Here is a 24,157-nt window from a genome sequence, read left to right as displayed (position 1 = left end):
TTCAAATGATCTCTTTCCTGTCATCCATTTCCAGGCACTTACTGACAAACAGAGGTTAGGGACACCATTCCTACCTATCCTGGCCATTGATGGACCTAACCTCCATGAATTTATCTAGTTCTTTTTTTAACCCTGTTCAAGTCCTGGTCTTCACAAAATCCCCTGGCAAGGAGTTCCACAAGTTGTCTGTGTGCTGCATGAAGAAAAACTTCTTTTTGTTTGTTTTAAACCTGCTACCTATTAATTTCATTTGGGGACCTCTAGTTCTTGCGTTCTGGGAACAAGTAAATAACTTTTCCTTATTCACTTTTTTCCACGCAAGTCATGATTTTACAGACCTCTATCATATCCTCCCTTCGTCTCCTGTTTCTCTAAGCTAAAAAGTCCCAGGCTTTTTAATCTCTCTTCATATGGAACCTATTCCAAACCCCTCATCATTTTTGTTGCCTGTTTCTGAAACTTTTCCACTGCAAATATGCCTTTTTTGAGATGAGGCCACCATATCTGTACACAGTATTCAAGATGAGGGTGTACCATCGTTTTATATAGACACAATAAGATAAGAGTCTTATTCTCTATCCTTTTTAAATGATTTCTAACATTCTTTTTGCTTTTTGAACTGCTGCTGCTGCCCATTAAGTGGATGTTTTCAGAGGACTCTCCATAATGACTCCAAGATCTCGCTCTTGAGGGATTATAGTTAAATTAGTCCCCATCCTTTTGCATGTATAGTCGAGATTATTTTTCCAGCATGCAGTCCTCTACATTTATCAATGTTACCTTTCATGTGCCATTTTGTTGCCCAATCACATAGTTTGGTGAGATCTTTTTGAAGCTGTTCACAGTCTGCTTTGGTCTTAACTATCCTGAGCAGTTTAGTATCATTTGCAAATTTTGCCACTTCACTGTTTACCCCTTTCCCCAGATCATTTATAAATAGGTTGAATAGGATTTGTCCCAGTACGGACCGTTGGGGGACACCGCTAGTTACCTCTCTCCATTCTGAAAACTTTGTATCCTGTCTTTTAAGTAGTAATCAGTCCATGAGAGTACCTTCCCTCTGATCCCATGACAACTTCCGTGACTTAAGAGCCTTTGGTGAGGGACCTTGTCAAAAGCTTTCTAAAATCTAAATCCACTATATCCACTGGTTCCCCCTTGTCCAAAGGTTTGTTGACTCCCCTCAAAGCACTCTTGTAGATTTGTAAGGCGTGATTTTCCTTTACAGAAACCATGTTGACTTTCTCCCAACATCAGTCTGACAATTTAATTCCTGACCATAGCTTCAACTAATTTGCCCGGTACTGATGTTAGACTTACTGGTCTGTAATTACCAGAATCACCTTTAGAGCCCTTTTTAAATATTGGCATCACATTAGCTATCTTCCAGTCATTAGGTACAGAAGCTGATTAAACGACAGATTACCAACCGCAGTTAATAGTTCCACAATTTCACATTTGAGTTCTTTTGGAAATCTTGGGTGAATGCCATTTAGTCCGGGTGTATTGCCCCTTAACCATCTCTTTTTTAAGCTATATTGATTGAGCTTTCAGAGTCACTATCAAGCAGGTTTTAAATCCTTTCATCATTCTTGTAGCTCGTCTCTGAACTTTTTCTGATTTATCAACTTCCTTTTCCAATTACTGATAGCATTATTCCAATTACTGATAGCAATGGTAGCACTAATGCTCTGGCCAGGCAGTGCTGAGACCCAGCTTCTAGCAAGAGACCCACTCAGCCCTGGCTGCTGCACCCCCTGGCTTGAAGTTATTTCTATCCCACAGGGTTTAGAGCTGGGCTCAATGGCTCACCGCACCTCCTACTCACCCCACTGGTGGTGTTCACATTCCTAGTCTCGACAGCCAGACCAGCTGGCTTGGTGAGCAGCCCAGGGGCCTCAGGGCTGGGGCCACCCCACAGTTGCTCCTGGGCAGGGAGGGGCTGTGCTCCATATACTGAGCTGTGATGTGCCAACTCGGGCACTACAACTCCCATCAGGTAAAGCGAGTCGGTCCCGGATGTGGAATTGACTATAGCGGCGACCATCTTTGTGCGGGGCACCGTGTCCCTTTCTCCCCTGCGGTGGCGGCCATCTTTGTGCAGGGCGCTTCTTCCTCCCGCCCTTCTACATTTTTTTTTTTCTGAATCAGCTATCGGCCTGATGGAACGCAGAGGGGCCGGCTCGCCGCGCGCAGGCGCAGTGCGGGGGGGGCAGCGGCAGCTGTCCGCCGGGCTGCACAATGGGGCCGCTGGTGGCCTGGGCGCTGCGAGCGGCGGCTCTGTCCCAGCTCGTGCTCAGCCCGGGGAGCAGCGCTGCAGGTGAGAGGCTGCGACCGGGAGGGGCGGGGCGCGCTCCCCCACTCTCCTTCCCCCCGGCACTGGGGAGCGGGGTGTGTCTCCCGCCCCCCGAGCCCCGTCCCCCGCTGCAGCCTCCAGCGCCGCCTCTCCCTCGCTCAGCCCCACGTGTGCCGGGCCGAGCCCTCCCCAGCGCCTCTTGCCTCCTGCCCGGCTGGGACCCTGCTCCCGGGCCTGCACCACCCTAGGCAACGCCGCCTCTGCGGCTGCCCCCTGCCTCTTCTGTTTGGCTCAGCCTCCTGCTGGTCACTGCGCCAGCTCGCCCCTCTTCCTCCGAGTGACCCGCCCGCCCTGCGCAGATGCTCTCTGCAGCGGAGCGGCCCCGCGCTACCCCTAGCGTGGGAAACGGATGCAAACTCCCTGCGTCTTGTAGCCTGTTTGTACTTAGCTAGGGGCTGCAGAGATTAGCCCCCGGGCTTGCCTGTCCGGAGCTGGAAGTGGGGTTGGATGCGTGCGGGGCGTACAGCAGGGGCAGGCTGAGGGAGGCGGCCCTAGTGGGGCACTTAGCTTGCCTCAAAGACACCCTTTAGAACAGGGGTGCCCCAGAGAAAGCCTTGTTTGTTGGGCTTAGCATCCCGTGTTTTCCTGCACCTCTCGTATCTGCCTGGGTTTTTTCGTCTTTGAACCAACTTGTCACTAAAGAATGCAAACCAGGGTTTCTAGAAGCAGTTCTCTTGCTGGTGGAATGAGGGGGCTGTGTCTCAGTCTTATTTAATATGCAATATAAAAGGAGGCTATAAGCTCTTTGGGACAGGGACTGTTTACTGAAGGTTGTGTAGCACACATCATTAGAGCTCTCTGTGCTGATACAAAATTTGTATCCGCATCTACATCTGCAAAAATGAGCCACGGATATCCACATTTGTGGATGTGGATACCTGTGGCTATAAAGCGGATAGCTGTGGATTTGCAGGGCTCTCCACACTGTAACTCTATCTCTGGGTCTTTCTGTAATACAAACAAATTTTATATAGAGAACCTCTGCACAGCACCTGATTATTAAAAAAAAACACTTTGTCCACTGCTGAAGGGCAGTTATCTGAAGTGGAGTAAGCCAGTTGTTCAACAGCACACAGTAACGTTAAAGGAGAACTTAGGACAGGAGATGAATGTTACTATAGCTAAATGAAGCTAGAGTGGAACAGAAGTAGGTGAATGTTAAATCACCCAAATTCCCATTTATCTAACACACAGACATAACTCTCTATAAGTATAGGGGATATATCATGGGACAGAAGCTGTCAACCTTTTTCTTGTTAAGGCTCCCCTGAACATGCTATAAAAACTGAGGATGTTAAAATGTATTTATTGAAAATGTCATCTGTTACGCATTCACATGCCGGGGTGGGAGGGAGCTGGCTTTTAAGCTGGCTCACCACACATGCTGACTTTGTGCCTGCCCACCCACCCCCTCTGCAGCATGAGGGTGGGGGGGGGGGATTGTGTATGATTGTGAAGGTTAATCAATGAGCCCAGGCTCATCAATTAACCATGGACACATTTATACTTTCACATGCCTAATAAAAACTCTAGAGCTTTGGGGCTCTGGGCTGAGGGGCAAGACCCTTGCTCATAGGAATAGTTTTAATTTTTTGGAGAGGGGATAAGGGCTGCTGGTGGTTGGGCCAGCTCTGCACAGGGGAGCCAGGGAAGAAGTGCCACTGGGTTGTGGAAGGAAACAACCAAAAATATAACTCAAAGTGTGTGTGGGAGAAGGTGGGGGGAGAGAGAAATTCAGCTCAGAAATTTTGAAAACTGCTCAGGGTGCAGGCTGGGGTTAGCTAGGAGCTGTATACTGGTATGGGGATAGTTAAGGGTGAAGGCAGGGGAATAGGTTTGGGGCCGTGTATGGGCAGAGAGGTAGCTAAGGGTGCAGGCAGAGGTGAGGGCTTCCAATGTAGTTCCCAGTTTAAATGAGGGCAGGAGCGCTGGGGTGGCTAACGTGAGGACGGGGGAGTGGGAGGCTGGTTTCTGCCTTGTGCTGCACCTGTGGGACACTGTAGCACAAGGCACCAGGTTTCAACCTCAGGGTGCTGCGGTCTCCCTGAAAGGGCTCACAGGCTCTGAGTTGAGAACTACTGCCATGGGATCTTACAGGCTGTGAATTGTCAGGAATACTCCTCCTCCCATCCCATCCCCCTAGGGTTGCCAGGTTTCCGGTTTTCTACCAGACAGTCCGGTTTTTGTGCCCTCTGTCTGGTAAAAAAAATTCAGAAAATACTGGACTGTGCAATGTCTGATATTTTCTGTTTTTCTGGCTGGGCGCCGGACAGAAGCCTGGCAGGGGCGGGGGGAGTGGCTGGGAGGCGGGGCTGCGATCGGCGCTTGGAGCCTGTGGTCGCGTGCAAAAGCCTGGCGGGGGTGGGGGGAGTGGCTGGGAGTCCTGGCCACTCCCCCCGCCCCCACCAGGATTCTGCACACAACCAGAGGGAGTCCCAGGCTGGGAGGCGGAGCCGTGATCTGGTTGCGTGCAGAAGCCTGGTGGGGCACAATTGGTGCTGGGAGCCCTCAGCAGATTGCATCTGGGGAGGAGGAGAAGCCCTGTCCCTGCTCCTGAGCGCTGTTCAATTGCATTGTGGTGCGGGGAGAGAAGCCCTGAGGTGCTTTATAATTGCGTTTAGGCGCCTTCCATGGACTCTCAGCCAAAACTGACTGGGGTGGAATTTCTGCTTCTTCCCATTGGGACACCCAAAGACCTGGCTATGGGGGAGTCATCTTCCTACCCATGGTCGCTTCCGCCCCCTGCCCTGCCATTGTGTTGCCCCGGGGTCTGCGCCTCTCTGCTCTGGGTAGCAGGCAGCTGCTTTGCAGAGCAGGTTCTGCTGCCTCCACCTTTGTTCCTAGCTTGGTGGTTCTTGGTAGTAGCCACACAGGATGTGTGTTCAGTGTGGGTGGTTTGGTTTGGTTTTTTTTTTTTTGCTTGACAAATTTTTAGCCCATGTGTTTGGTATTTTTTGGGAGACCATCTGGCAACCCTACATCCCCCAATGAAGTGGTTGGAGGTGGCATGTTATCATGTTGTACCACACTTGGGGATTTCTTTTATACTTACTTTAAAGGCTGCTACCCACTGAGTTGGCAGTACTCTTCTGCACAAGAAACTTGCAAGGAAACTCCAAGTGCAAACCACTCAATTTTGGTTAGCCTGAAGAGCTGACAGACTGGAGATGATTGTATGTTGCAACAAGGTGTTACTTCATGTGCTGTCAGACTCTACTGCTGCCTCAGTTTCTCTTCTTCCCCCATCAAGGGGTGCTTTTGAGTTACTCTGGGATCTGATTTATTAGCATAAAGCAAAGCATATTAACTTAAAGCCAGACTCTTCTCCAGGTTCACCACTTCATTATGCCTCTCCTGGACTCCTGTTTCCCTCTTCAGATATATCTACACTGCAGAGTTTTTTTGGAAAAACGTCACTTATGTCCACACTGCAGTCATGTTCTTTTGAAAAAAAATCGGAAGAACAGAGGGGGTTTTCCGACATTGGTAAACCTCTTTTTACGAGGAAGAAGCCTTTTTCTGAAAGAACTCTTTCGGAAAAAGGCGTGTATGGACGGGGAAGAGGGAGTTCTTAGGAAAAAAGAGGAAAAAGCACAGGTGCCCCGGTGGCCACTCCGTCTATAATAATCACAGCTTAAATGCGAGAGAGCGTCCATTCGGTGTGAACGCTATCTTTCGGAAAAGCAGATCGCTTTTTCGATGCACTTTTGCTGTGTGGACTCTTCCAGAAGAAGTTTTTTTGGAAGATCTCTTCCAGAAAAGCTTCTTCTGAAAGAAGCCTGCAATCTAGACATAGCTTTGAAGTTTTGCTGCTGCCCCTCATTGAAAGTCGCTCCAACTAGCTGGTGTGACAAGCTTCTTCTCTGATTCTGGGTATACTCTGGGTTCCCCCTCAGGAGCCTCCTTGTAGGTCTGTGCCTACTCTTTACCCCCTGTATCAGGCCTCAGCTCCCTGGACTTCTATAAGCAAGGTAGCTTACCCTGATCTCCTGAGAAAACAAATTTCCCCTTATATGAAGGCTCATGTAAAGACAATGCCTCAACGTGATGTGATCTCTGGTGCTTGTGAGAGTAATGGGCTGAAATTTCTCCCCTCTCCTCTCACAAGAGGGGAAAAATCAAATGAGAGCTGATTCACAGATCCCAAGGCTGAAAGGTACCATCTAGTCTGACCTGTGTCACAGAGGCCGTAGAATTTCCCCACATCATTTCCTACAGCAGATCTTTTAGAAAAAATGTCCAGTTGTGATGTAAGAATTGTCAGTGATGGAGTGATGGTTAATTATCTCTGGTTAAAAATGGATGTCTTATTCTAATCTGAATTTGTCTAGCTTCAGTGTCTAGCCATTGGAGTGGGTTATAACTAAGTAGTATATGCAAGTAAAGATACCTTCCTTTAAGGCACAGGTTCAAATCCAGCTCTCCCTAGCAGTGACCAGAGACATTGCTGCCTAATACCCGTTCAGTAGTTTTTGTGGTTTGAGCCTGTTCTCTCAGTCTGGATTGAGGAATTCACCTTAAAAGACTCAGTCATATCCTGCACTACTGTGCTGACAGTTTGAATGGAGAAGTCATGGATTGAATAAACATAGCGATTTGACTCCCTCTCACATCTAGAGGCGGCACCACCATGTCGTGTGTTAGACACATGGATAAGAATAGTACAGAAGTGGGCTGTGGGGTTTGACACACACCACTGCTGTCATGTACCAACTGCCTTTTGTGGACTGGAAATCCCATTCATCTCCTGGCAGCTGCTGCCACAATATAATAGATATACTGTATTAAGTATTTTCTTCCTTCCTTTCTTCCAGGTGCAAAGTGGAAGCATTTCACTGACCAGATTGACAGAGCGGTGGAGGCCTACAGACCGTGTATAAGGGAGAATTGCAGCTGCTACCAGAGGTGAGGGTATGCTTCGCTGCTTTCTTGATAGTCCCTCTGGCACTAGAGAGAATGCTCTTGCCATGCACTGATGGGTGGTGGAGGATAGCTGTGAAATGACCAAGAGCTATCATAGCTTGAACTCAAGAAGGGAAAAATAGTGTTCAAAAAGAAAATACTCTTGATGGCTTTCCCAATACATTAGTTTGTATGTGGACATCTCAGCTGAGGGGTGTCCACACACAAAAGCTATCCTCCTAATTGTTCTTGTTGGCAGCATCAGCAGTAAAGCAGACTGGCCACTGATGGCAGGGCAGAAAGGGGTCAGTTGCTCTGGGGCCCAGAAGGGCTGATTCAAAGGGGCTTATGGCTCCAGCTGCAGTTGGCTGCTGGAGCCCTGGACCCTTTAAATTGGGGTTGAGTGGGGAATGTGCTGTGCTCTGGGCAGTGCTAAGGGCTGGCTGCCCTTGGCCCTACTCCTCCCGCCCTCGGCTTTGCCCCTTTGCGGTATGCAGAGCCGGCTCCCCCACGCCCACGTTGCCCAGAGGCCCATGGAGGCTGTTTTCTCCACGGAGAGCAGATGACTGACAGGGCCATAGTCTAAACTCTCCTTTTCCCCCTCTGAGACAGTCTCTCCAGAGAAGGATTGTAGCACTGCTGTAACAGTCCTGTGGATAAGGGCTTTAGTCTCTGGCCATGTTTATCTGACTTCTAAACAGCACGCTTTTAAATGAAGACAATGGAAGGAGAAGGAAGAGTCAAAACACGCAGCTTACACAGTAGAGTTGTTGGAGGAAAAGAAAACCCTCTGAGCAAATTTAGGAAGCATGAGAACTGGGAGTGTAATAGCTTCCCTGATGTGTCTAATGGCAGGTGATGTCTCTCCTTTCTCAGTGTTAGGGAACAAGACTTGGCGCCCTTTCGAGGAGGCATCTCCAAGGAACTGCTGTCTGATGGGGTTAGCCGAAAGCTTGGGACGCACTACCAGATCATCAAGAACAAGTTATACCGTGAGCATGACTGCATGTTCCCTGCTAGGTGAGAACAATGCAGAAAATCACCTTCCCAGCGAGAAATAAAAATTAAACACATTTTAACATCCTTCCTTCTTAGTAAGCACATCCACAGAAATTTGCAGTTTGGGATTATCTGGCTAATTGTATAGTCAATACAACTGCAGCTGGGACTTGAGCAGTCCTGGCTTGTGCAGGCTCCGGAGCCACCCATGCTGTGGCTCTGCCTTTTAAATGTAATAAGAGCTGTTGGGCTCTTACTACATTTAAAATGCAGAAGTGCAGTGATCAGTGCTAGCTGGGACTGCTCAGTCCTGGCTCATGCTGAGTCCAGCAGCCCCTGTTCATGGCAGCCAGGGGCCACAGCCCCTGTCCGTGGGTGGGTCTAGCTTCCTGCTGGGACCCCTGTGGACAGGGGGTACTTCGCAGCAGCATCCCCTATCCCTCCCACTGCCTCTGATAGGGGCAGAGGGGTCGGGGGCTGATGTCACCCTGGAGCCGGTGCTGGGGGGAACCAGCTTTTAAGCCTGTTCCCCCCAGCACTGGCTCCTGTCCCCACCTTGCTGCCTCTCAGAGAGGAAGCAAGTGTGGGGGGCACCGCAGAGAGCATGGAGCGAGCGGGGGACTGCTTGAGTCCCTGCTCGCCCCGTGCTCCCCACAGAGGGCTCTTGTACATTTCAAAAGCAGAAGCTCCTACAGTGGGAATGGCGCGAGTGGGGACTCAAGCAGTCCCTGCTCATGCCATTTGCCTGCTGTGCCTCTACCTCCCCTGCCCCCGGCAGAGATGGTGCAGGGTGGGGGGAGGGGAAACAACTTTTAAGCCAGCTCCCACCAGCACCAGCTCCTGGCTCCCCCTCCTTGTCTTACTTCAGAGGCTAGGCCAGCCAGACTCTGCTCTCAGGTTCGGAGGGTAACCAAGAAGACACAAATCACTTAATGCAAATACATGCAAGGTTTATTAGATATGACAAGTGATATACAAAGAAAAGGCCAAAGGACCTGGAACTGTACAGAGGTGCCTTTTGAACCTGGCCCAGGAGTCCATCCTTTGCTGAGTCAGTCCCCAGCAAGCCAAAGGGATGTTTTAAGCCTTCTCTTGCCTTTTGTTTTTATATCACCTGTAATATCGAATAAACCTTGCGTTTATTTGCATTAAGCGATTTGTATCTTCTTGGTTACCCTCTGAACCTGAGAGAAGAGTCTCGCTGGCCCAGCCTCTGAAGTAAGACACTGCCTTGCTGCCTCCCTCTGATAGAGGCAGCAAAGGGTGGGGGGAAGTGACTTGTGGAGTCGCTATTCAAATATCCGATAAGCATTTGCTTATCGGATAGTTGACTAGTTGCTAACACCCCTAGTATGAAGCAGAAAAGAAATGGGATATTTGTGTAAAGTGTGCCTCCAAGTTTTTGCAAGATAAAAGCCTTCATTTTCAATATTTTGCAGCTTTTTCCTTATAGTAATTGTATGTTGTTCAGATATGGTGGGTTAGCAGTAATGGCATTTTTAAAAACCCAGCTTTTGTGATTTAGTTCATTGCACATATTAATGTAGAGTTGTAATAGCACAAATTAGTTTTATAGAATCTCAACCTGACTTAAGTGAAGCTTGTTTTAAAAAATGCATTATTTACATCAATTAGCTAAATTTGTCTTAATTCAAATCACAGTATCATAGGACTGGAAGGAATTTCAAAGGGGCATCAAGTCCAGTCCCCTCCACTTATGGTAGGACCAAGCACCATCTAGACCATCCCGGACAGGTGTTTGTCTAACCTACTCTTAAATATCTCTAGTGATGGAGATTCCACAATCTCCCTAGGCAATTTATTCCAGTGATTAATCACCCTGACAGTTAGGACGTTTTTCATAAACCTAAATCTCCCTTGCTGCAATTTAAGCCCATTGCTTCTTATCTAATCATCAGTGTTTAAGGAGAATAATTTTTCCCTTCTCCTAGTAACAACCTTTTATGTAATTGAAAACTGTTATCATGTCCCCTCCCTCTCAGTCTTCTCTTTTACAGACTAAACAAACCCATATCTTTCAATCTTCTTTCATAGGTCATGTTTTTTTAGACCTTGAATCATGTTAATTGCTCTTTTTTGGGCTTCCCCCCCCCAATTTGTCCACGTCTTTCCTGAAATGTGATTCCCAGAACTGGACACAATACTCCAGTTAAAAAGCCCTAAATCTACTTACCACTTAGATTGTTGTGATAGCCATGTTTTCCTGATGCCGTATTATATGTTGAGCTCTCATTTCAGAAGTCAAACATGGTTGAGTTAGGTCAGTCCTTGGATGGGAGAATCTCGGCAAAAGCCCAGGTTCTTCAGGAAGTGGCATCGGTAATTGCTGTGCCACTTTTGAGTCCCCATTGAGCCAGCTGCAGCCTGATGTCTTGCTTGAGATGGCCTCTTTTAAATGAGACATAAAACTAAGATATTGACTGCTTATTTTCATAAACAAACCCAGGGCAGTTATTTCTGATAAAGCAGGAATGTTCACCCGGCTTGATTATCGTTAATCTGCCTCCCTAGATTCCCCCGGCAGTTTGATTTGGATGCAGCAGTCTTGATTACCTTGTCTCAGCAGCCGGGTAGTGATGCACATTCTGAAAACTCTTCCATACAGCCTGCCTGAATTTCAGTGGTGGGTGGAGGGATTGCTGTGTCTATAGATTGTACATTTTGTTGAGTGCTTCTGGGGAATTCGCTTGAAAGATACGATGAAAATGTCTATTATTAAGTCCCTATTTAACTTGCCATATTGCGGAAACTGCAGATTCTACAATATTAGGCTTCCACTGCAATTTTGTCAGCTGTGGGCGGCCAACAGCGGGAGTCCTCACTCTCGGTCCTGCATTCCTGTTGTCAGCTCTGGGCTCCTACTCTCAGCCTCAGGTGGCTGACTGGAAAATTGCATAAAAATAATAGTGGATTTTATTACTGCAAATAATCAGCTCCCTTATTACCTTTCCTCAATTTTGCATGGCTTGTCCACAACTCAGCAGTGATTTTTGACAATCATTCTGGAATTCAAGGAGGACCTTACATATAGTAAAACACAGCCAGTAGGCACTGGTACCCTTGACAGAAGACTCTTAGCAGGTCACGGAGAAGACAAACCACTAATTACCTCTTTGTCTTTGTTCCTAAATAGTTCCAAATCTTGCCATCTCATATTTAAGTGTTTTTGTCCTCCAGCTTCATTCTCCCTTGGAGCTTTTCTTTTCCATCTTCTTCAACTCTGTGCCTTCAGAACAGTAACTGCTGTGGGAAGCAAGCCTTTTTCTGATGGCTCTTTGTTGTATATATCAACACTCTGCAGATGCAGTGGGGTCGAACATTTCATTCTGCAGATCATCGACCGCCTCCCAGACATGGAGATCGTGATCAATGTGCGAGATTACCCCCAGGTCCCGAAGTGGATGAAGCCAGTCATCCCAGTATTCTCCTTCAGTAAGGTGAGAGACTGCAGGCTCCTTTGGGTTACTGGGGGACACTGTGACCTGTGTTTTATCCTCTAATTCAGTGGTTCCCAACCTTTTGGGGCTGCGGGGCTGGGCCCGTGGATGTGCCAGGGGCGCAAGAATGGCTTGGGCCTGCCCTGGTCACTAGGTGGGCACCATAGCGCCCGCGGGCACTGTGTTGGAGACCACTGCAGTTCGTTGCAGCCACAAGAATAAGAAGCTGTTAATTCCTTTCCTAATGGGGCTCAGGAGTTTTTAAGGGGGTGCAAAATGGGGGTTATCACAATGTACTTTTTTATCAATGCCCAAAGTCTATGAAAAAGTTTAAGGGGTGTTGCTCTTCATATTTGTAGAAGGCCTTTTTCCTTTCTTCTTCAGTACAAGGAATCAGAAATCTATCGAAGGAAATGACTCCCTCACAAGCTCATGCTCCAGATAAATGTTTCATCTGTCTGACAAATAAAGTGTTCGTTCATATCACTGCTGGGTTTACATGCCATTATCCGTGCGCCTCATTACCAGCTGTAGGTTTGATACAGTTTTAGTTGGATTTTAAGAATACCATGAATGGTGCACGCTCCTGGCCTCATTAAACACTCAGCTGACCATGAGACTGTTGCTTTGCGGTAATTTGCATATTATAATCCTCTTGGCTAGAAAAGTATCATTAGCTTTTTCTCATAGCTGTGTGGTCATATGGATGAACTGTAGCCTCAGGATTACATCACAACTGTGAAAAATTATGGGTGTTTATTGAAGTTCCTTCTTTATTTCATGTGGCCTATGGAACCAGTTGCTCAGATACCTGAGAAGATGCAATACAAATGCCTCTATAGAGCCATTGGGGAAGTGCAGATCAACTGTTGGATGCTCAATTCCGATAGGAACCATTATGTTGATTTGTAGAATAGTGATAGAAATGTAGCCGTGTTAGTCTGGGGTAGTTGAAGCAAAATGCAGGACAATGTAGCACTTTAAAGACTAACAAGATGGTTTATTAGATGATGAGCTTTCGTGGGCCAGACCCACTTCCTCAGATCAAATAGTGGAAGAAAGTAGTCACAACCATATATACCAAAGGATACAATTTAAAAAATGAAATATGTTCATTTTTTAAATTGTATCCTTTGGTATATATGGTTGTGACTACTTTCTTCCACTATTTGATCTGAGGAAGTGGGTCTGGCCCACGAAAGCTCATCATCTAATAAACCATCTTGTTAGTCTTTAAAGTGCTACATTGTCCTGCATGTTGATTTGTAGGATTGTCCCTAGGAAGTGTGAAGTGGGTTAAAGATAAGCTATGAGCAGCCTAGAAGGTAGAATGTTGCAGGAAATGGTCATAACAGTATTGTCTATTTTATGGTCAGTATTAACATTTGAAGCTGTACATAATACATACTTTTTTTTAAAAGGTAATCAACAACATGGTTCAGTGTATTCACTGATGGACAGGAAGAATCTTTTTGTCGATTTAGAGCATTGCACAACCAATCAGGTGCATTGTGGGTTTCTTTTCACCTTCCTTTATAGCATCTGATATTAGCAGGGCTCGACAAATAATGCAGTCTACTTGCCCGTGGCCAGTAGATTGCAACCCAGAAGAGCCGGATTCGGGCGATCTGTGCATGCGCAGATTGCCGGACAGTGCGGCTGGTGAGCGGGGCTCACCGCGGTTTGGCAAGCCCTAGTCATAGCTGGAGACAAGATATTGGATTTGATTGTCCAGCAAATCACATAGCACCTCTTTACGCTTTGCATAAATGCAACACACAAAATAAAACTCTCTATTTGTTGGGCATGTGGCCTCTTAGCAACAGTGTTACATAGTCAGTGGGGTGCATAGTAAGAAAGAGCAACACACTGAGAAACAGAATCTAAGCTTGGTTCTGCTCCTCTGGATAACAAACCTGCAGTCCGTTCCTCACATCTCTGAGAGCATTTGATTGAAATGTTTCCCTCAAGTAAAATGTTACAGGCTGTGGGAAACCAAAAAAACAGAAAGATGGCTTGATCAGCACCATCTGGGCAGGAAGCTTATGGTGAGGCTAGTTACAAGGAACAGTCCCTGTCATATACAAACTAAACACCTTTGGGTATCTTGTTGGTTTGTTTGTTTTGTTTGTTTGTTTTTTAAAACAAAATCCAGCTGCTCCTGTTCTTGGTTAAATGCATGGCCATTTGCGTGCCTCCTAATGTTCTTGTTTTTAAGACTTCTGACTACCATGATATCATGTATCCTGCCTGGACATTTTGGGAAGGGGGACCAGCCGTTTGGCCAATTTATCCGACAGGTCTTGGGCGCTGGGACTTAATGAGAGAGGACCTCCAAAGGTATGGTTCGGGGGAAAAGAGGCATTGTTTCCTAGAGAAGAAACAGCTCAGCATAATTATGCAAGAGCGCCTCTTAGCACTGATGCAACAACTTCTAAGCCTGTTAGGTCTATTTTTCTGAAGCAAATCACTTTGTGCTAAGGGGGCTGTTTTTATATGGTAGAAGAGACAGAACTGCTCTAAGGCAGTGGCTCTCAACCTTTCCAGACTACTGTGCCCCTTTCAGAAGTCTGTTTTGTCTTGCCTCCTCTCTTTCTCTCCCCCGCAAGTTATACCTCACTTACAAACTATTTGCAAATTGCTGACTTTCTCATTTTTACCATATAATTATAAAATAAATCAATAGGAATGTAAATACTGTACTTACATTTCAGTGTCTATGATATAGGGCAATATAAACAAGCCATTGTATGAAATTTTAGTTTGTGCCTGAGTCAGTCGGCATGTGCCAGCTGATCTCAGTGTAGACCTACACTAAGGACCAGAGTCTCCATTAGACTGAGGCAGCTTAGTAAGACAGGAGGGCTGTGTCTAGATTGGCATGATTTTCCGGAAACGCTTTTAATGAAAAAGTTTTCCGTTAAAAGCATTCTCGGAACAGAGAGTCTAGATTGGCCCGGACGCTTTTCCGCAAAAGCACTTTTTGTGGAGAAGCATCCGTGCCAATCTAGACACGCTTTTCCGCAAAAAAGCCCCGATTGCCATTTTCGCGATCGGGGCTTTTTTTGCGCAAAACAAATCTCAGCTGTCTACACTGGCCCTTTTGCGCAAAAGGGACATTTGCCTGAACGGGAGCAGCATAGTATTTCCGCAAGAAGCACTGAATTCTTACAGTAGGAAGTCAGTGCTTTTGCGGAAATTCAAGGGGCCAGTGTAGACAGCTGGCAAGTTTTTCCGGAAAAGCGGCTGATTTTCCGGAAAAACTGGCCAGTCTAGACACAGCCAAGAAGTTTGTGAGGGTATTTTTCATTTGGTCATGATGTTCTTTTGTCAGTCTATGGGTTAGTGTCCCTCAGAAAGTAGCTCTTAGGCCAGGTCTACACTAGAGTTTTGTTAGGGATGGTTAGATAGCAGGTCAGTGAATAGTTGTGAACCATATGAACTCTTAGTTCCTGGGGGTGGGGCCAGCAACCAGTGTGCTCCCAGCCCTGCTCCTGTGGAGCCCTCAGCTACCCCATGCTGCTGCCTCTCTATCAGAGACAGCAGCACGGGGTGGCAGGCGAGGGGAGCCAGTTTAAAAACCTGCTCCCCATGCAGGTCGGCTCCTGCCTGCTGCCCTGTGCTGCTGCTTCTGATAGAGGTAGCAGCGTGGGGTAACAGTAGCCCTGTCAATGGGGAGGGCCTGAGCTCCTTCCGGACAGAGGCTGCTGCATGGGACAACTGTGGCTAGCGTGAAGGACACCATGGCCTTAGGCTATGGGAAACTGAGCAAATACAGGAATGTGTAGGAAGCAAAGATCTGTTAGTAACAGACCACAGACCTGCTTGAATTCACAAGCAGTAGTTGAGGCCAAAATATAGGTTTTAAAAATAAATTGTGGAGGAACATTTTTAAAAAATAATTTCTCAAGCACAGAACTACACCAGGCATCTAAGGTGTGATTTTTTTTTTCTTTAAATAGCTTTTCACTTTAAAATATGTACAATCAGATCTATGCTCAGTGAAATGAAGAAAAAAAAAAAGTAAAGCAGCAGCATAAGTAGTGAAATGTGGAGTTTTTAAATGATTTAAGTTTCAGTAATGCACAGTGTTACTGATAACACAAGGAAGAATTAATTTTTGTGTGTATAGATGGGCTGGGGAACATAAGGCCCAGGGGATGGATGCGGCCCCTGATGCTTGGGGCTTCTCTCCCCCCCCCAGCATTGGCGAGCCCATGGTGGTGCTCCAGCTCTCCTGCCATCCCACCATGGGCCTGGAGCATACAAAATCTACAAGCCTTGGTCCTCCTGGGCTCTGGTGTGCGAAGGGAATGTGGGGAGTGTCTTTCTTCTCAGCTGGGGCTTCATCAGTGAGGGGATTTTCTTTTTAGCTTCTCCCTTATGTGTGGCCCCCGACTGATTTTTTTTTTTCTTTCCCCCCACGGGTCAGCGATCCCTGACCCAAAAAAGGTTCCTCGCCCTTGGTACAGATTGTTATCTTGACCATGTCCCTGTAACATCTTGGCTAAAGAGTTACCATCTGTGGGAAAGGCCTGTCTTCCTGGGCTTAGCTGACGTGTTTTCTGCTCTAATGAAAGAATTGGTTCCCATCAAACCTCAAGAATAATGCAATTCGACTATGCTGCAGAAACTGATGAAGCTTTTTCATGCTTATATTAAATTATTTATTACCACATATAACTTCTTTTTCCAGATCTGCAGAAAAATGGCCATGGAAGAAAAAAATCTCCAAAGGATATTTTCGAGGATCCAGGTAAGTGCTTTTTCCAACTCCAGGATATTCTGGCAAGATAGGCTGTGAACAGTTCCAGTTGAATTAAGAGCAAACTAAGGTGGAGATCTTTAAGTACTAGTTGTTACAGCAATTGCCATTTAAAAGCAGTGTTTGCAATCCTGTGATATTTTCTATGCTAAGTGCAGGTAATATTGCAAATTCTCTTTAGCATCGTAACAGTGTTGCACAGCAAATAGTGCTTTGTTCCACCCTCGCCCCACCACATGGCCACTGCTGTTTCTGTCCCCTTCCTGAAGAAGAAAAGCACCTGACAGAATCTGGCACAATTACTAGTTTCTGCTTCAGGTCAGCAAGAAAGCCGAATATGTTTGGCTTGAGGAGCAGCAGCTGAGCTGCATGGGGATGCATATAGGGATATGTGAGCATTGCAGCTGGAAGTGAGCCTTCCAGCCTTGATAAAACAGACTTGCATGAACATGCTGAAAAATAGTGGTGGGCATTGTGGCACTAGTGGAGGCTTGGGCTTGCCACCTGTAGCTAGCTTGAGCCTCAACTTTTGCCTCAGCGTCCACACAGCTAGTTTTAGTTTGCTGGCACAAGCCCTTTTAACTTGCGTCTGTCTACTGGGCTGGGAGCCTCACTTTGAGCTGTGCTGTCAGTTGTCTGGACTTGTGAAATTTTGTCCCTCCAAGTACTGAACAAAAATGTAACCAGGCTATGTTTCTAAAAAGCTAAAAAAGCAACCACATTGTACAACATCCTCTCAGCTCATAACTCCTTTTTAGTTGCCATTTGCAATGAATCAATTGGAATAATAAAAGCAGCGATGGGCGTGCAATGAAGAGTTCAACTGTTTTAATTCTTAATTAATAAGATGGTTTGAATAAGGACTCTTTTTGTTCTGTATTTCGTTTCCCTAGCAACGGGAACTACAGATACTTTGATGCGCATTGGAAGGTTTGTCTGGCATCGTTGTAACTTCTTTTTGGGCATCTATATGCTCTGTTTTGTATTTTTCAACAACGGTTCATTTCAGTGAATCAGCAGCTATCCTTACAGCAGACACACCTGGATGGTGGGGAGTAAGGAAGGAAGGACTAAACTCTTTTTTCCCCTGACTCTCCACTGGTAGAATCACAGTGGAGTTATAGTGACCCTCTGGTTCTCTCTGTACTATTTTTTTTTTTTATAGCTTGTGCATTTAAGAAAACAGAGTTGATAATGTGCGGCTATCAATAGTGTATTCAGGAGGCAAAGAGAATGAAGGTTTTATTCAGGTTACACCCATGTTAAATTTACTGCTGACAAAAGGCCTAACCCTAAAAGATGCTAGACGTTTCTTAACTCCATGATGTAGATCTAAATTGAGGGTAGTCAGCAACTTTCAGGATCAGGCCTGCTGAGAATAGCTTGTGTGCTGTTTTGTTCTGAATAATGTTTAAAGAATACACCACTTAAAATTAAATGGAATAAGGGAATATCATGTACAGTTATTTCATTGCACATACTCTCTGCCATCCCCCAACAGTGTCCTCTAATAGATACTGTGAGTGGGCACTTAGCAATGTTGCTTTCAGGCCACACAAGAGCCAGTCTGATACAGCCCAGACAGTGTTTGTCTTGAATCTTGTTGTTAGTTGGCTGTCGTCAGATGTGCAGAACGGTGCTGACTGATTTGAATATTGATTCTGTTACAGAACAAGCCCTGAAAGGGATCCCCTCATTCTTCTGTCTCGAGAGAACCCAGAGCTTGTCGATGCTGAGTATACTAAAAACCAGGCCTGGAAATCTGAAAAAGTAACTACTAATGAGCCAACTAGTTGAGCAGCTTAAGAAACAATAATTGCAAAAGAGCAATTTCAAGTGCTTTATGTAAAGGTTGCTTCTTAAGAGACTGGTGATAATAATGGGGCGGGGGGGGGGGGGGGAGACAAGTCACTTCTTAAGCCGCTGTTAGGTCATGTGTTGTGATTAAATTGCAGCAAGGGAGGTTTAGGTTGGACATTAGGAAAAACATCCTAACTGTCAGGGTGGTTAAACACTGGAATAAATTGCCCAGGGAGACTGTGGCATCTCAATCTCTGGAGATATTTAAAAGCAAATTAGACAGCCACCTGTCAGGGATGGTCTAGACAGTACTGGGTCCTGCTGTGAGGGCAGGGGACTGGACTCAATGACCTCTCAAGGTCCCTTCCAGTTGTAGTGTTCTATGATTATTGCCATCGGATGGCTGTATCTGTCTAAAGGAAGTATTGCATGACCTCATCACTGCAGTCTTTGAGCAGCTCACAAATATTAAAAAATCAAGGAACAAGTTTTCTTTTTTTCCCCAATCTGTAGGATAACCAATTTGGTTAATTATTTTGTGCGTGTGTGTGTTAGAGAGAAGAGGCTATTAAGAGAGAGTGGTATCAGAGAGATGTTGCCCTATAGATCTGAGTGCAAAGAGTCCCAGGGTCATTCCTGTCTTTTAGGTGTGAGTTCCATAGCATAAAACAAGTCCTATGAAGTTCTGTTTTCAGCCCTTGTGAACCTCTGCTGGTGGTCAATAGGTTCATTGTTGTGGAGAACTGTAGCTGTTGGAAGAGCTCATAGTCATAGAGGAAGTGAGGCTCTCACAGGTAGCTAAGGTCATTCCAACAGAGGGCTTTGAATAGCAGGAAAAGGACTTCGAAATGGACTCTGCCTGCGCTCCCTACTGAGTATAGTGTGTGAAGCACTGGAGGGACGTGGTCAGAGTGACCTGAGATGCTGCTGGTGGAGTAACAGTGTTTTAGATCTAGTAGAGTTTTCCCAAGGTGAGTGACTTCAGTCCCAATAACCAAGCCAGGAGGTCCTGAATTCATGGGTAGCCAAGTCTATGTGTTGACAGACTAGAGCACAGTCGTTTTTTTATCTTTTGTCTTGGTCATTTGAATATCCGACTACTCGACTAGTAAATTAATTGCTAGTTAACATCCCTAGTACAATGTTTAATGTGCTATTATTAATCATTAGGATAGTCAAGACAGAAGCAGACTGTGAGGGATTCCAAAAAGATCTCTCCAAACTGAGTGATTGGGCAACAAAATGGCAAATGAAATGTAATGTGGATAAGTGTAAAGTAATGCACATCGGGAAAAATAACCCCAACTATACGTACAGTATGATGGCGGCTAATTTGGTTATGACAAATCAGAAAGAGATCTTGGAGTTATTGTGGATAGTTCTCTGAAAACTTCCACACAGTGTGCAGCGGTGGTCAAAAAGGCAAATATGATGCTAGGAATTATTAAGAAAGGGATAGAAAATAAGACAATATCTTACTGCCCCTGTATAAAACTATGGTACGCCCACATCTTGAGTACTGTGTACAGATGTGGTCTCACCTCAAAAAAGATATTTTGGCCTTGGAAAAGGTTCAGAAAAGGGCAACTAAAATGATTAGGGGTTTGGGAACGGGTCCCATATGAAGAGAGGTTAAAGCGACTAGGACTTTTCAGTTTAGAAAAGAGGAGACTGAGCGGGGATATGATAGAGGTCTATAAAATCATGAGTGGTGTGGAGAGGGCTGATAAAGAAAAGTTATTTATTAGTTCCCTAAATAGAAGAACTAGAGGACACCAAATGAAATTAATGGGTAGCAGGTTTAGAACTAATAAAATAAAGTTCTTCTTCACACAGTGTGTAGTCAACCTGTGGAACTCCTTGCCACAGGAGACTGTGAAGGCTAGGACTATAACAGAGTTTAAAGAGAAGCTAGATAATTTCATGGAGGTTAGGTCCATAAAAGGCTATTAGCCAGGGGATAAAATGGTGTCCTTGGCCTCTGTTTGTCAGAGGCTGGAGAAGGATGGTAGGAGATATATTGCTTGATCATCGTCTTCGGTCCACCCTCTCTGGGGCACCTGGTGTTGGCCACTGTCGGCAGACAGCCTTTTGTCTGACCCAGTACAGCCGTTCTTATGTTCATTGTCAATTATCAATAATATTAAGTTCTATATTTTCAGTCATGCAAATGGGCATTCTTATATGGCTCTTTGTTGACAACTTGTTCTGATTTTTTTTTTATGTAGTTTGACTCTTTGGTTTGAAAAGGTTGCTGACCTGATCTAGATCAGTGGTGCGCAACGTGTGGGTCATGACTTCCAAGGGGGTTGCGGATGTCTTCCTGGGGGAGGTGTTGCCATAAGCCCCAGCTGGCGGGTTCTGCACTGCGTACTGCACTGCGGGGCCGCCAATGGCCAGGTCCTTCCCCTGGCTGGCTGGACCTAAGCACTGCTCACATTATCTTGGGGGTGATGACATGAGTAAAATACAGGGGGGGTGATGGTTGAAAAAAGGTTGCGCACCACTGAACTAGATGGTGGTTGGTCCTGCTGTGAGGGAAGTGGACTGGCCTTGATGACCTCTCGGGGTCCTTCCCCGTTCTAGTACTCTGAGGAAAATGAATTGGTAAAGCCGTACCCCTCTTTATAGCCATTAAGTAAAAGACTTGTTTCTTAGAGTATTTATAAAGGATGGGAGAATATTTCTTGGGTAAAGAGGAGAGAGGCCCTCAAAAAATGCTAATATAATTAGAAGCCGAACTGGAAGGGTTTTCTCATGACCAGAAATTCTTTTGAGTCTTCAGTTGTATTTATGGTTTGTTGAAAAGAAACTTTGTAAATATGATCAGAAAATAAATTGTACTGAATTAATGTTTTAACATTCTCTCTCTTTTTTTTAAGGATACTCTTGGGAAACCACCTGCAACGGAAATTCCTCTAGTAGATCACTGCAAATACAAGTGAGGTTTTTGGCCATGAGCTGATAAAATCTTGTCTGTCTGTTAATATAAAATGATGCATTGAAACAAACAAGCCTAGAAACATTAAGGTCCCAATCCTGCAATTGAATCCATTCAGGCAGGCAGATTTCTGCTCTTATGTGGTTGATTCAGGAGAGCTGAGTTTGGTCTTTTTAAACACCAGTTTCAAGAGTCTGCCAAGTCTGGAATTCAAGGAGAACTAAAGGGTTCTGTGGAAACTAACTCCAATAATCTTTCTTATGATCCTAAACCAGTAATACATACATGTAAGGTGGAAAATGTCTCCTGGTGGTTTTAAACAAAAGTGTTTTAAAGATAGGTTGTCTTTTTCACTTCCCTGCCAAATCCAGAGTTCAGGGTTTTTTACAGTTGTTAATATTGCTAACCACGGCATAAGAAATGCAGCTTTTAACCTAGTATGGAATCATGACGCCATCAAATGTAAACAGGGAAATAAAGAACCTGAAATCTGGCCTTAGCAGATGATGTGTCTCTGTTCTTACGAATTCCTACGTCAGAAGCAGAGGGGATGGAAAATGCAAAGTTGTTTGTTAGAACCTAGCCTCGCGACACAGAGGTTTTCATCTGAGGGGAGGACACATAGCATTTCAGATTTTATAAAGCAACCAACATTTTAAAAAAAGTGATTAAAAAAAATCTATAGCTATGGTTTAATGGACAGGGAATGCCAGTACAAAATCAAGTGTCTCTTTGCCTCTCTTTTTACAGATACCTGTTTAATTTCCGGGGTGTAGCAGCCAGTTTCCGCTTCAAACACCTCTTCTTGTGTGGCTCATTAGTCTTTCATGTAGGGGAAGAGTGGCTGGAGTTCTTCTACTCACAGCTGAAGCCTTGGGTTCATTACATTCCAGTCAAACCAGATCTCTCTGATGTCAGGTGGGAGACTACAGCTGATTTTGTTAGAATGGCTCAGTGATCTTAAGTGTGTTATGTAGAGCAGTGGTGCGCAACCTTTTTTTATCTGTGACTCCCACGCTGCAGGGGCTGCCAACTGCCAGGCCCAGGCCCTGGCCAGCCAGATCTAGGTGCCGCACTGTGGGGGCTGTCAACGGCCAGGCCCCACCCAGCCCCATGCCAGATCTAAGCATTGTGACCCACCCCGGAAAGACATTTGTGACCCCCCCTTGGGGATCACAACCTATGGGCTGTGCACCACTGATAATAGAGTATTTCATGCAGTGAGCTGTATGCTACCCATTCTACTCAAGGTATGATCAGGCTTGAGTAATATTGAGATACATCCCCTCTCTAAAGGATCAGCAAAATGCCACGTATGTGTCCTATCTTGGGTGCACTGAATACGAGACAGCATGTGGGCGTGTGTGTCATTCTCCTTTCTTTGTAAAATACAAAATTCTCAGTCATATAGGAAATGATTTAGAGTCATATTATTGGGCTCATTAGAGAGAGACAATCAATGTTGACATTCTTCTAGCAAGACCTATTGTTGAATCTTTTGGCTTATGCCTTACCTATTCTGAGATCTGGGCCAGGAGGATGCCCCATGTTCAACAGACCTTGAACTGAGGGTTGGAAGTCAAAAGTGAGAACTCCATAGCATTTCTGACTTGCAGAGTAAAAAGCAAAGCTGTTATCTTAGCTCTTAATGGTCCCAAATGTTCATCAGCTGTCAATTCAGACCTTGCCTGAATTCCTCCCCTCCCACAGGACTGGTATGAAAGTGTGCTTTGTTACGACAGCAGCAGCACCAATGGCATGTTCGGCTTTAACATCCCCAAATCTAGTTCTGTCAACTCATTTTCTGGGTGTGCAGTATTATGCATGGACTCAATATTTACATGCAATTTTTCCTTTTAGGGAGCTGTTGCAGTTTGTGAAGGAAAATGATGATGTAGCACAAGAAATTTCAGAGAGGTAAATTCTGTATTCTTCCTGATAGTCAACACCCATCCTCCAATACTCTTTCTACCATTCAGCATTCAAAAGAGATATGTCAAGGATAGCTTGGTGATAACAGTGCACAATGTATTTATCTTGAGCAATGAAAGCAGGAAGAGTGGTGAGCTCAGGGTATTGATAAACAGGATAACTGAACTTTTCACTTGTAGGCCTCTGGGGTAAATCTGAGCCATGTCAGTAGAAGTATCAGATGTTGGTAACTTTTGTTCACTGTATGAAACGAGTTAGTTTCAGTGAACAAATATCTATTTGACAAAAATGTTGCCGCCACCACTAAATGCTAAACAGGACCCTTTGATGGGGCAGTTTGGGGGTGCTTGCATGCCAATCTCTGGGTGCTACCTGTCTGGTGAATAATTAGTTTTTGCAGCTGCTCATGGTAATGAATTAGTCATAAATGGCATATGGAACTATAAATCCAAATTTGTTTCCACATTTAAATTTTTTTAAGAACACTGATATTAAAGCACAGTCCAAGGGTTTTTCATCTTACAACAGGAGCAAACTGACTGAGCTGTCACTTTTTCTCCAGGGGGCGCCAGTTCATCAAGGACCACTTGCAGATGGAGGATGTCTCTTGTTACTGGGAGACTCTGCTGACTGAATACTCTAAAGCCCTGACATACACAGTTAAGAGGCGGAAAAGTTATGATGAGATTGTCTCCAAACACTTGAAAACAGAACTGTAAAACCATTGTGGTTCTCTTTCCAGTTCAAGGCCAGGGATGGGTGGTCACTGAAAAGCCCAAGGCCAAAGTAACTTCTGTTATCCTCTAAAGCAATGATTTTCAACTGGTTTGGTGGACTATGTCTAAGCGTCCATGAACAACTTACACTGAAAACTGACTGACCAAAATTCATCTCTGTACACAGTTTTCCAAAGGGCTCTGCAAATAAAAACCACTATTCTAAAGCTACAGCAAGCAGCATTGTTACTTCAAAACAGTTACTGTGCAGTGAGCTGAATCACATTA

General features: G+C 45.3%; 1 protein-coding gene across 3 annotated transcripts; it reads left to right on the top strand.

Moving 5' to 3' along the window:
* Positions 1–2,124: 2,124 nt before the first annotated feature.
* Positions 2,125–24,100, top strand: POGLUT1 (protein O-glucosyltransferase 1). Of its 3 annotated transcripts, XM_006124240.5 has the most exons (11): positions 2,136–2,320; positions 7,171–7,261; positions 8,135–8,278; positions 11,580–11,715; positions 13,934–14,055; positions 16,412–16,471; positions 18,151–18,250; positions 21,163–21,221; positions 21,972–22,139; positions 23,082–23,138; positions 23,716–24,100. In XM_006124240.5, the coding sequence occupies exons 1-11, from the start codon at positions 2,242–2,244 to the stop codon at positions 23,870–23,872; spliced, it is 1,173 nt and encodes a 390-aa protein (XP_006124302.3). In that variant the 5' UTR covers positions 2,136–2,241; the 3' UTR covers positions 23,873–24,100. The 3 variants fall into 3 exon arrangements, with proteins under 3 accessions (XP_075765482.2, XP_006124303.3, XP_006124302.3); XM_006124241.5 differs by lacking the exon at positions 21,972–22,139 and having other exon boundaries at positions 2,130–2,320; XM_075909367.2 differs by lacking the exons at positions 13,934–14,055; positions 18,151–18,250 and having other exon boundaries at positions 2,125–2,320.
* Positions 24,101–24,157: the final 57 nt, after the last annotated feature.

This window comes from Pelodiscus sinensis, chromosome 1, assembly GCF_052426305.1.
Source record: "Pelodiscus sinensis isolate ZL-2025 chromosome 1, ASM5242630v1, whole genome shotgun sequence".
NCBI classification, from domain to species: domain Eukaryota; kingdom Metazoa; phylum Chordata; order Testudines; family Trionychidae; genus Pelodiscus; species Pelodiscus sinensis.
This window is presented reverse-complemented; position numbering and strand designations above follow the sequence as displayed.

Excerpts from the sequence above, each read along its gene's own strand:
- POGLUT1 (XM_006124240.5), top strand. The coding sequence starts at position 2,242 with ATGGGGCCGCTGGTGGCCTGGGCGCTGCGAGCGGCGGCTCTGTCCCAG. Across the intron at positions 2,321-7,170 it reads CCCGGGGAGCAGCGCTGCAG|GTGCAAAGTGGAAGCATTTC; the intron begins GTGAGAGGCTGC and ends CCTTTCTTCCAG. Across the intron at positions 18,251-21,162 it reads AGGCCTGGAAATCTGAAAAA|GATACTCTTGGGAAACCACC; the intron begins GTAACTACTAAT and ends CTTTTTTTTAAG.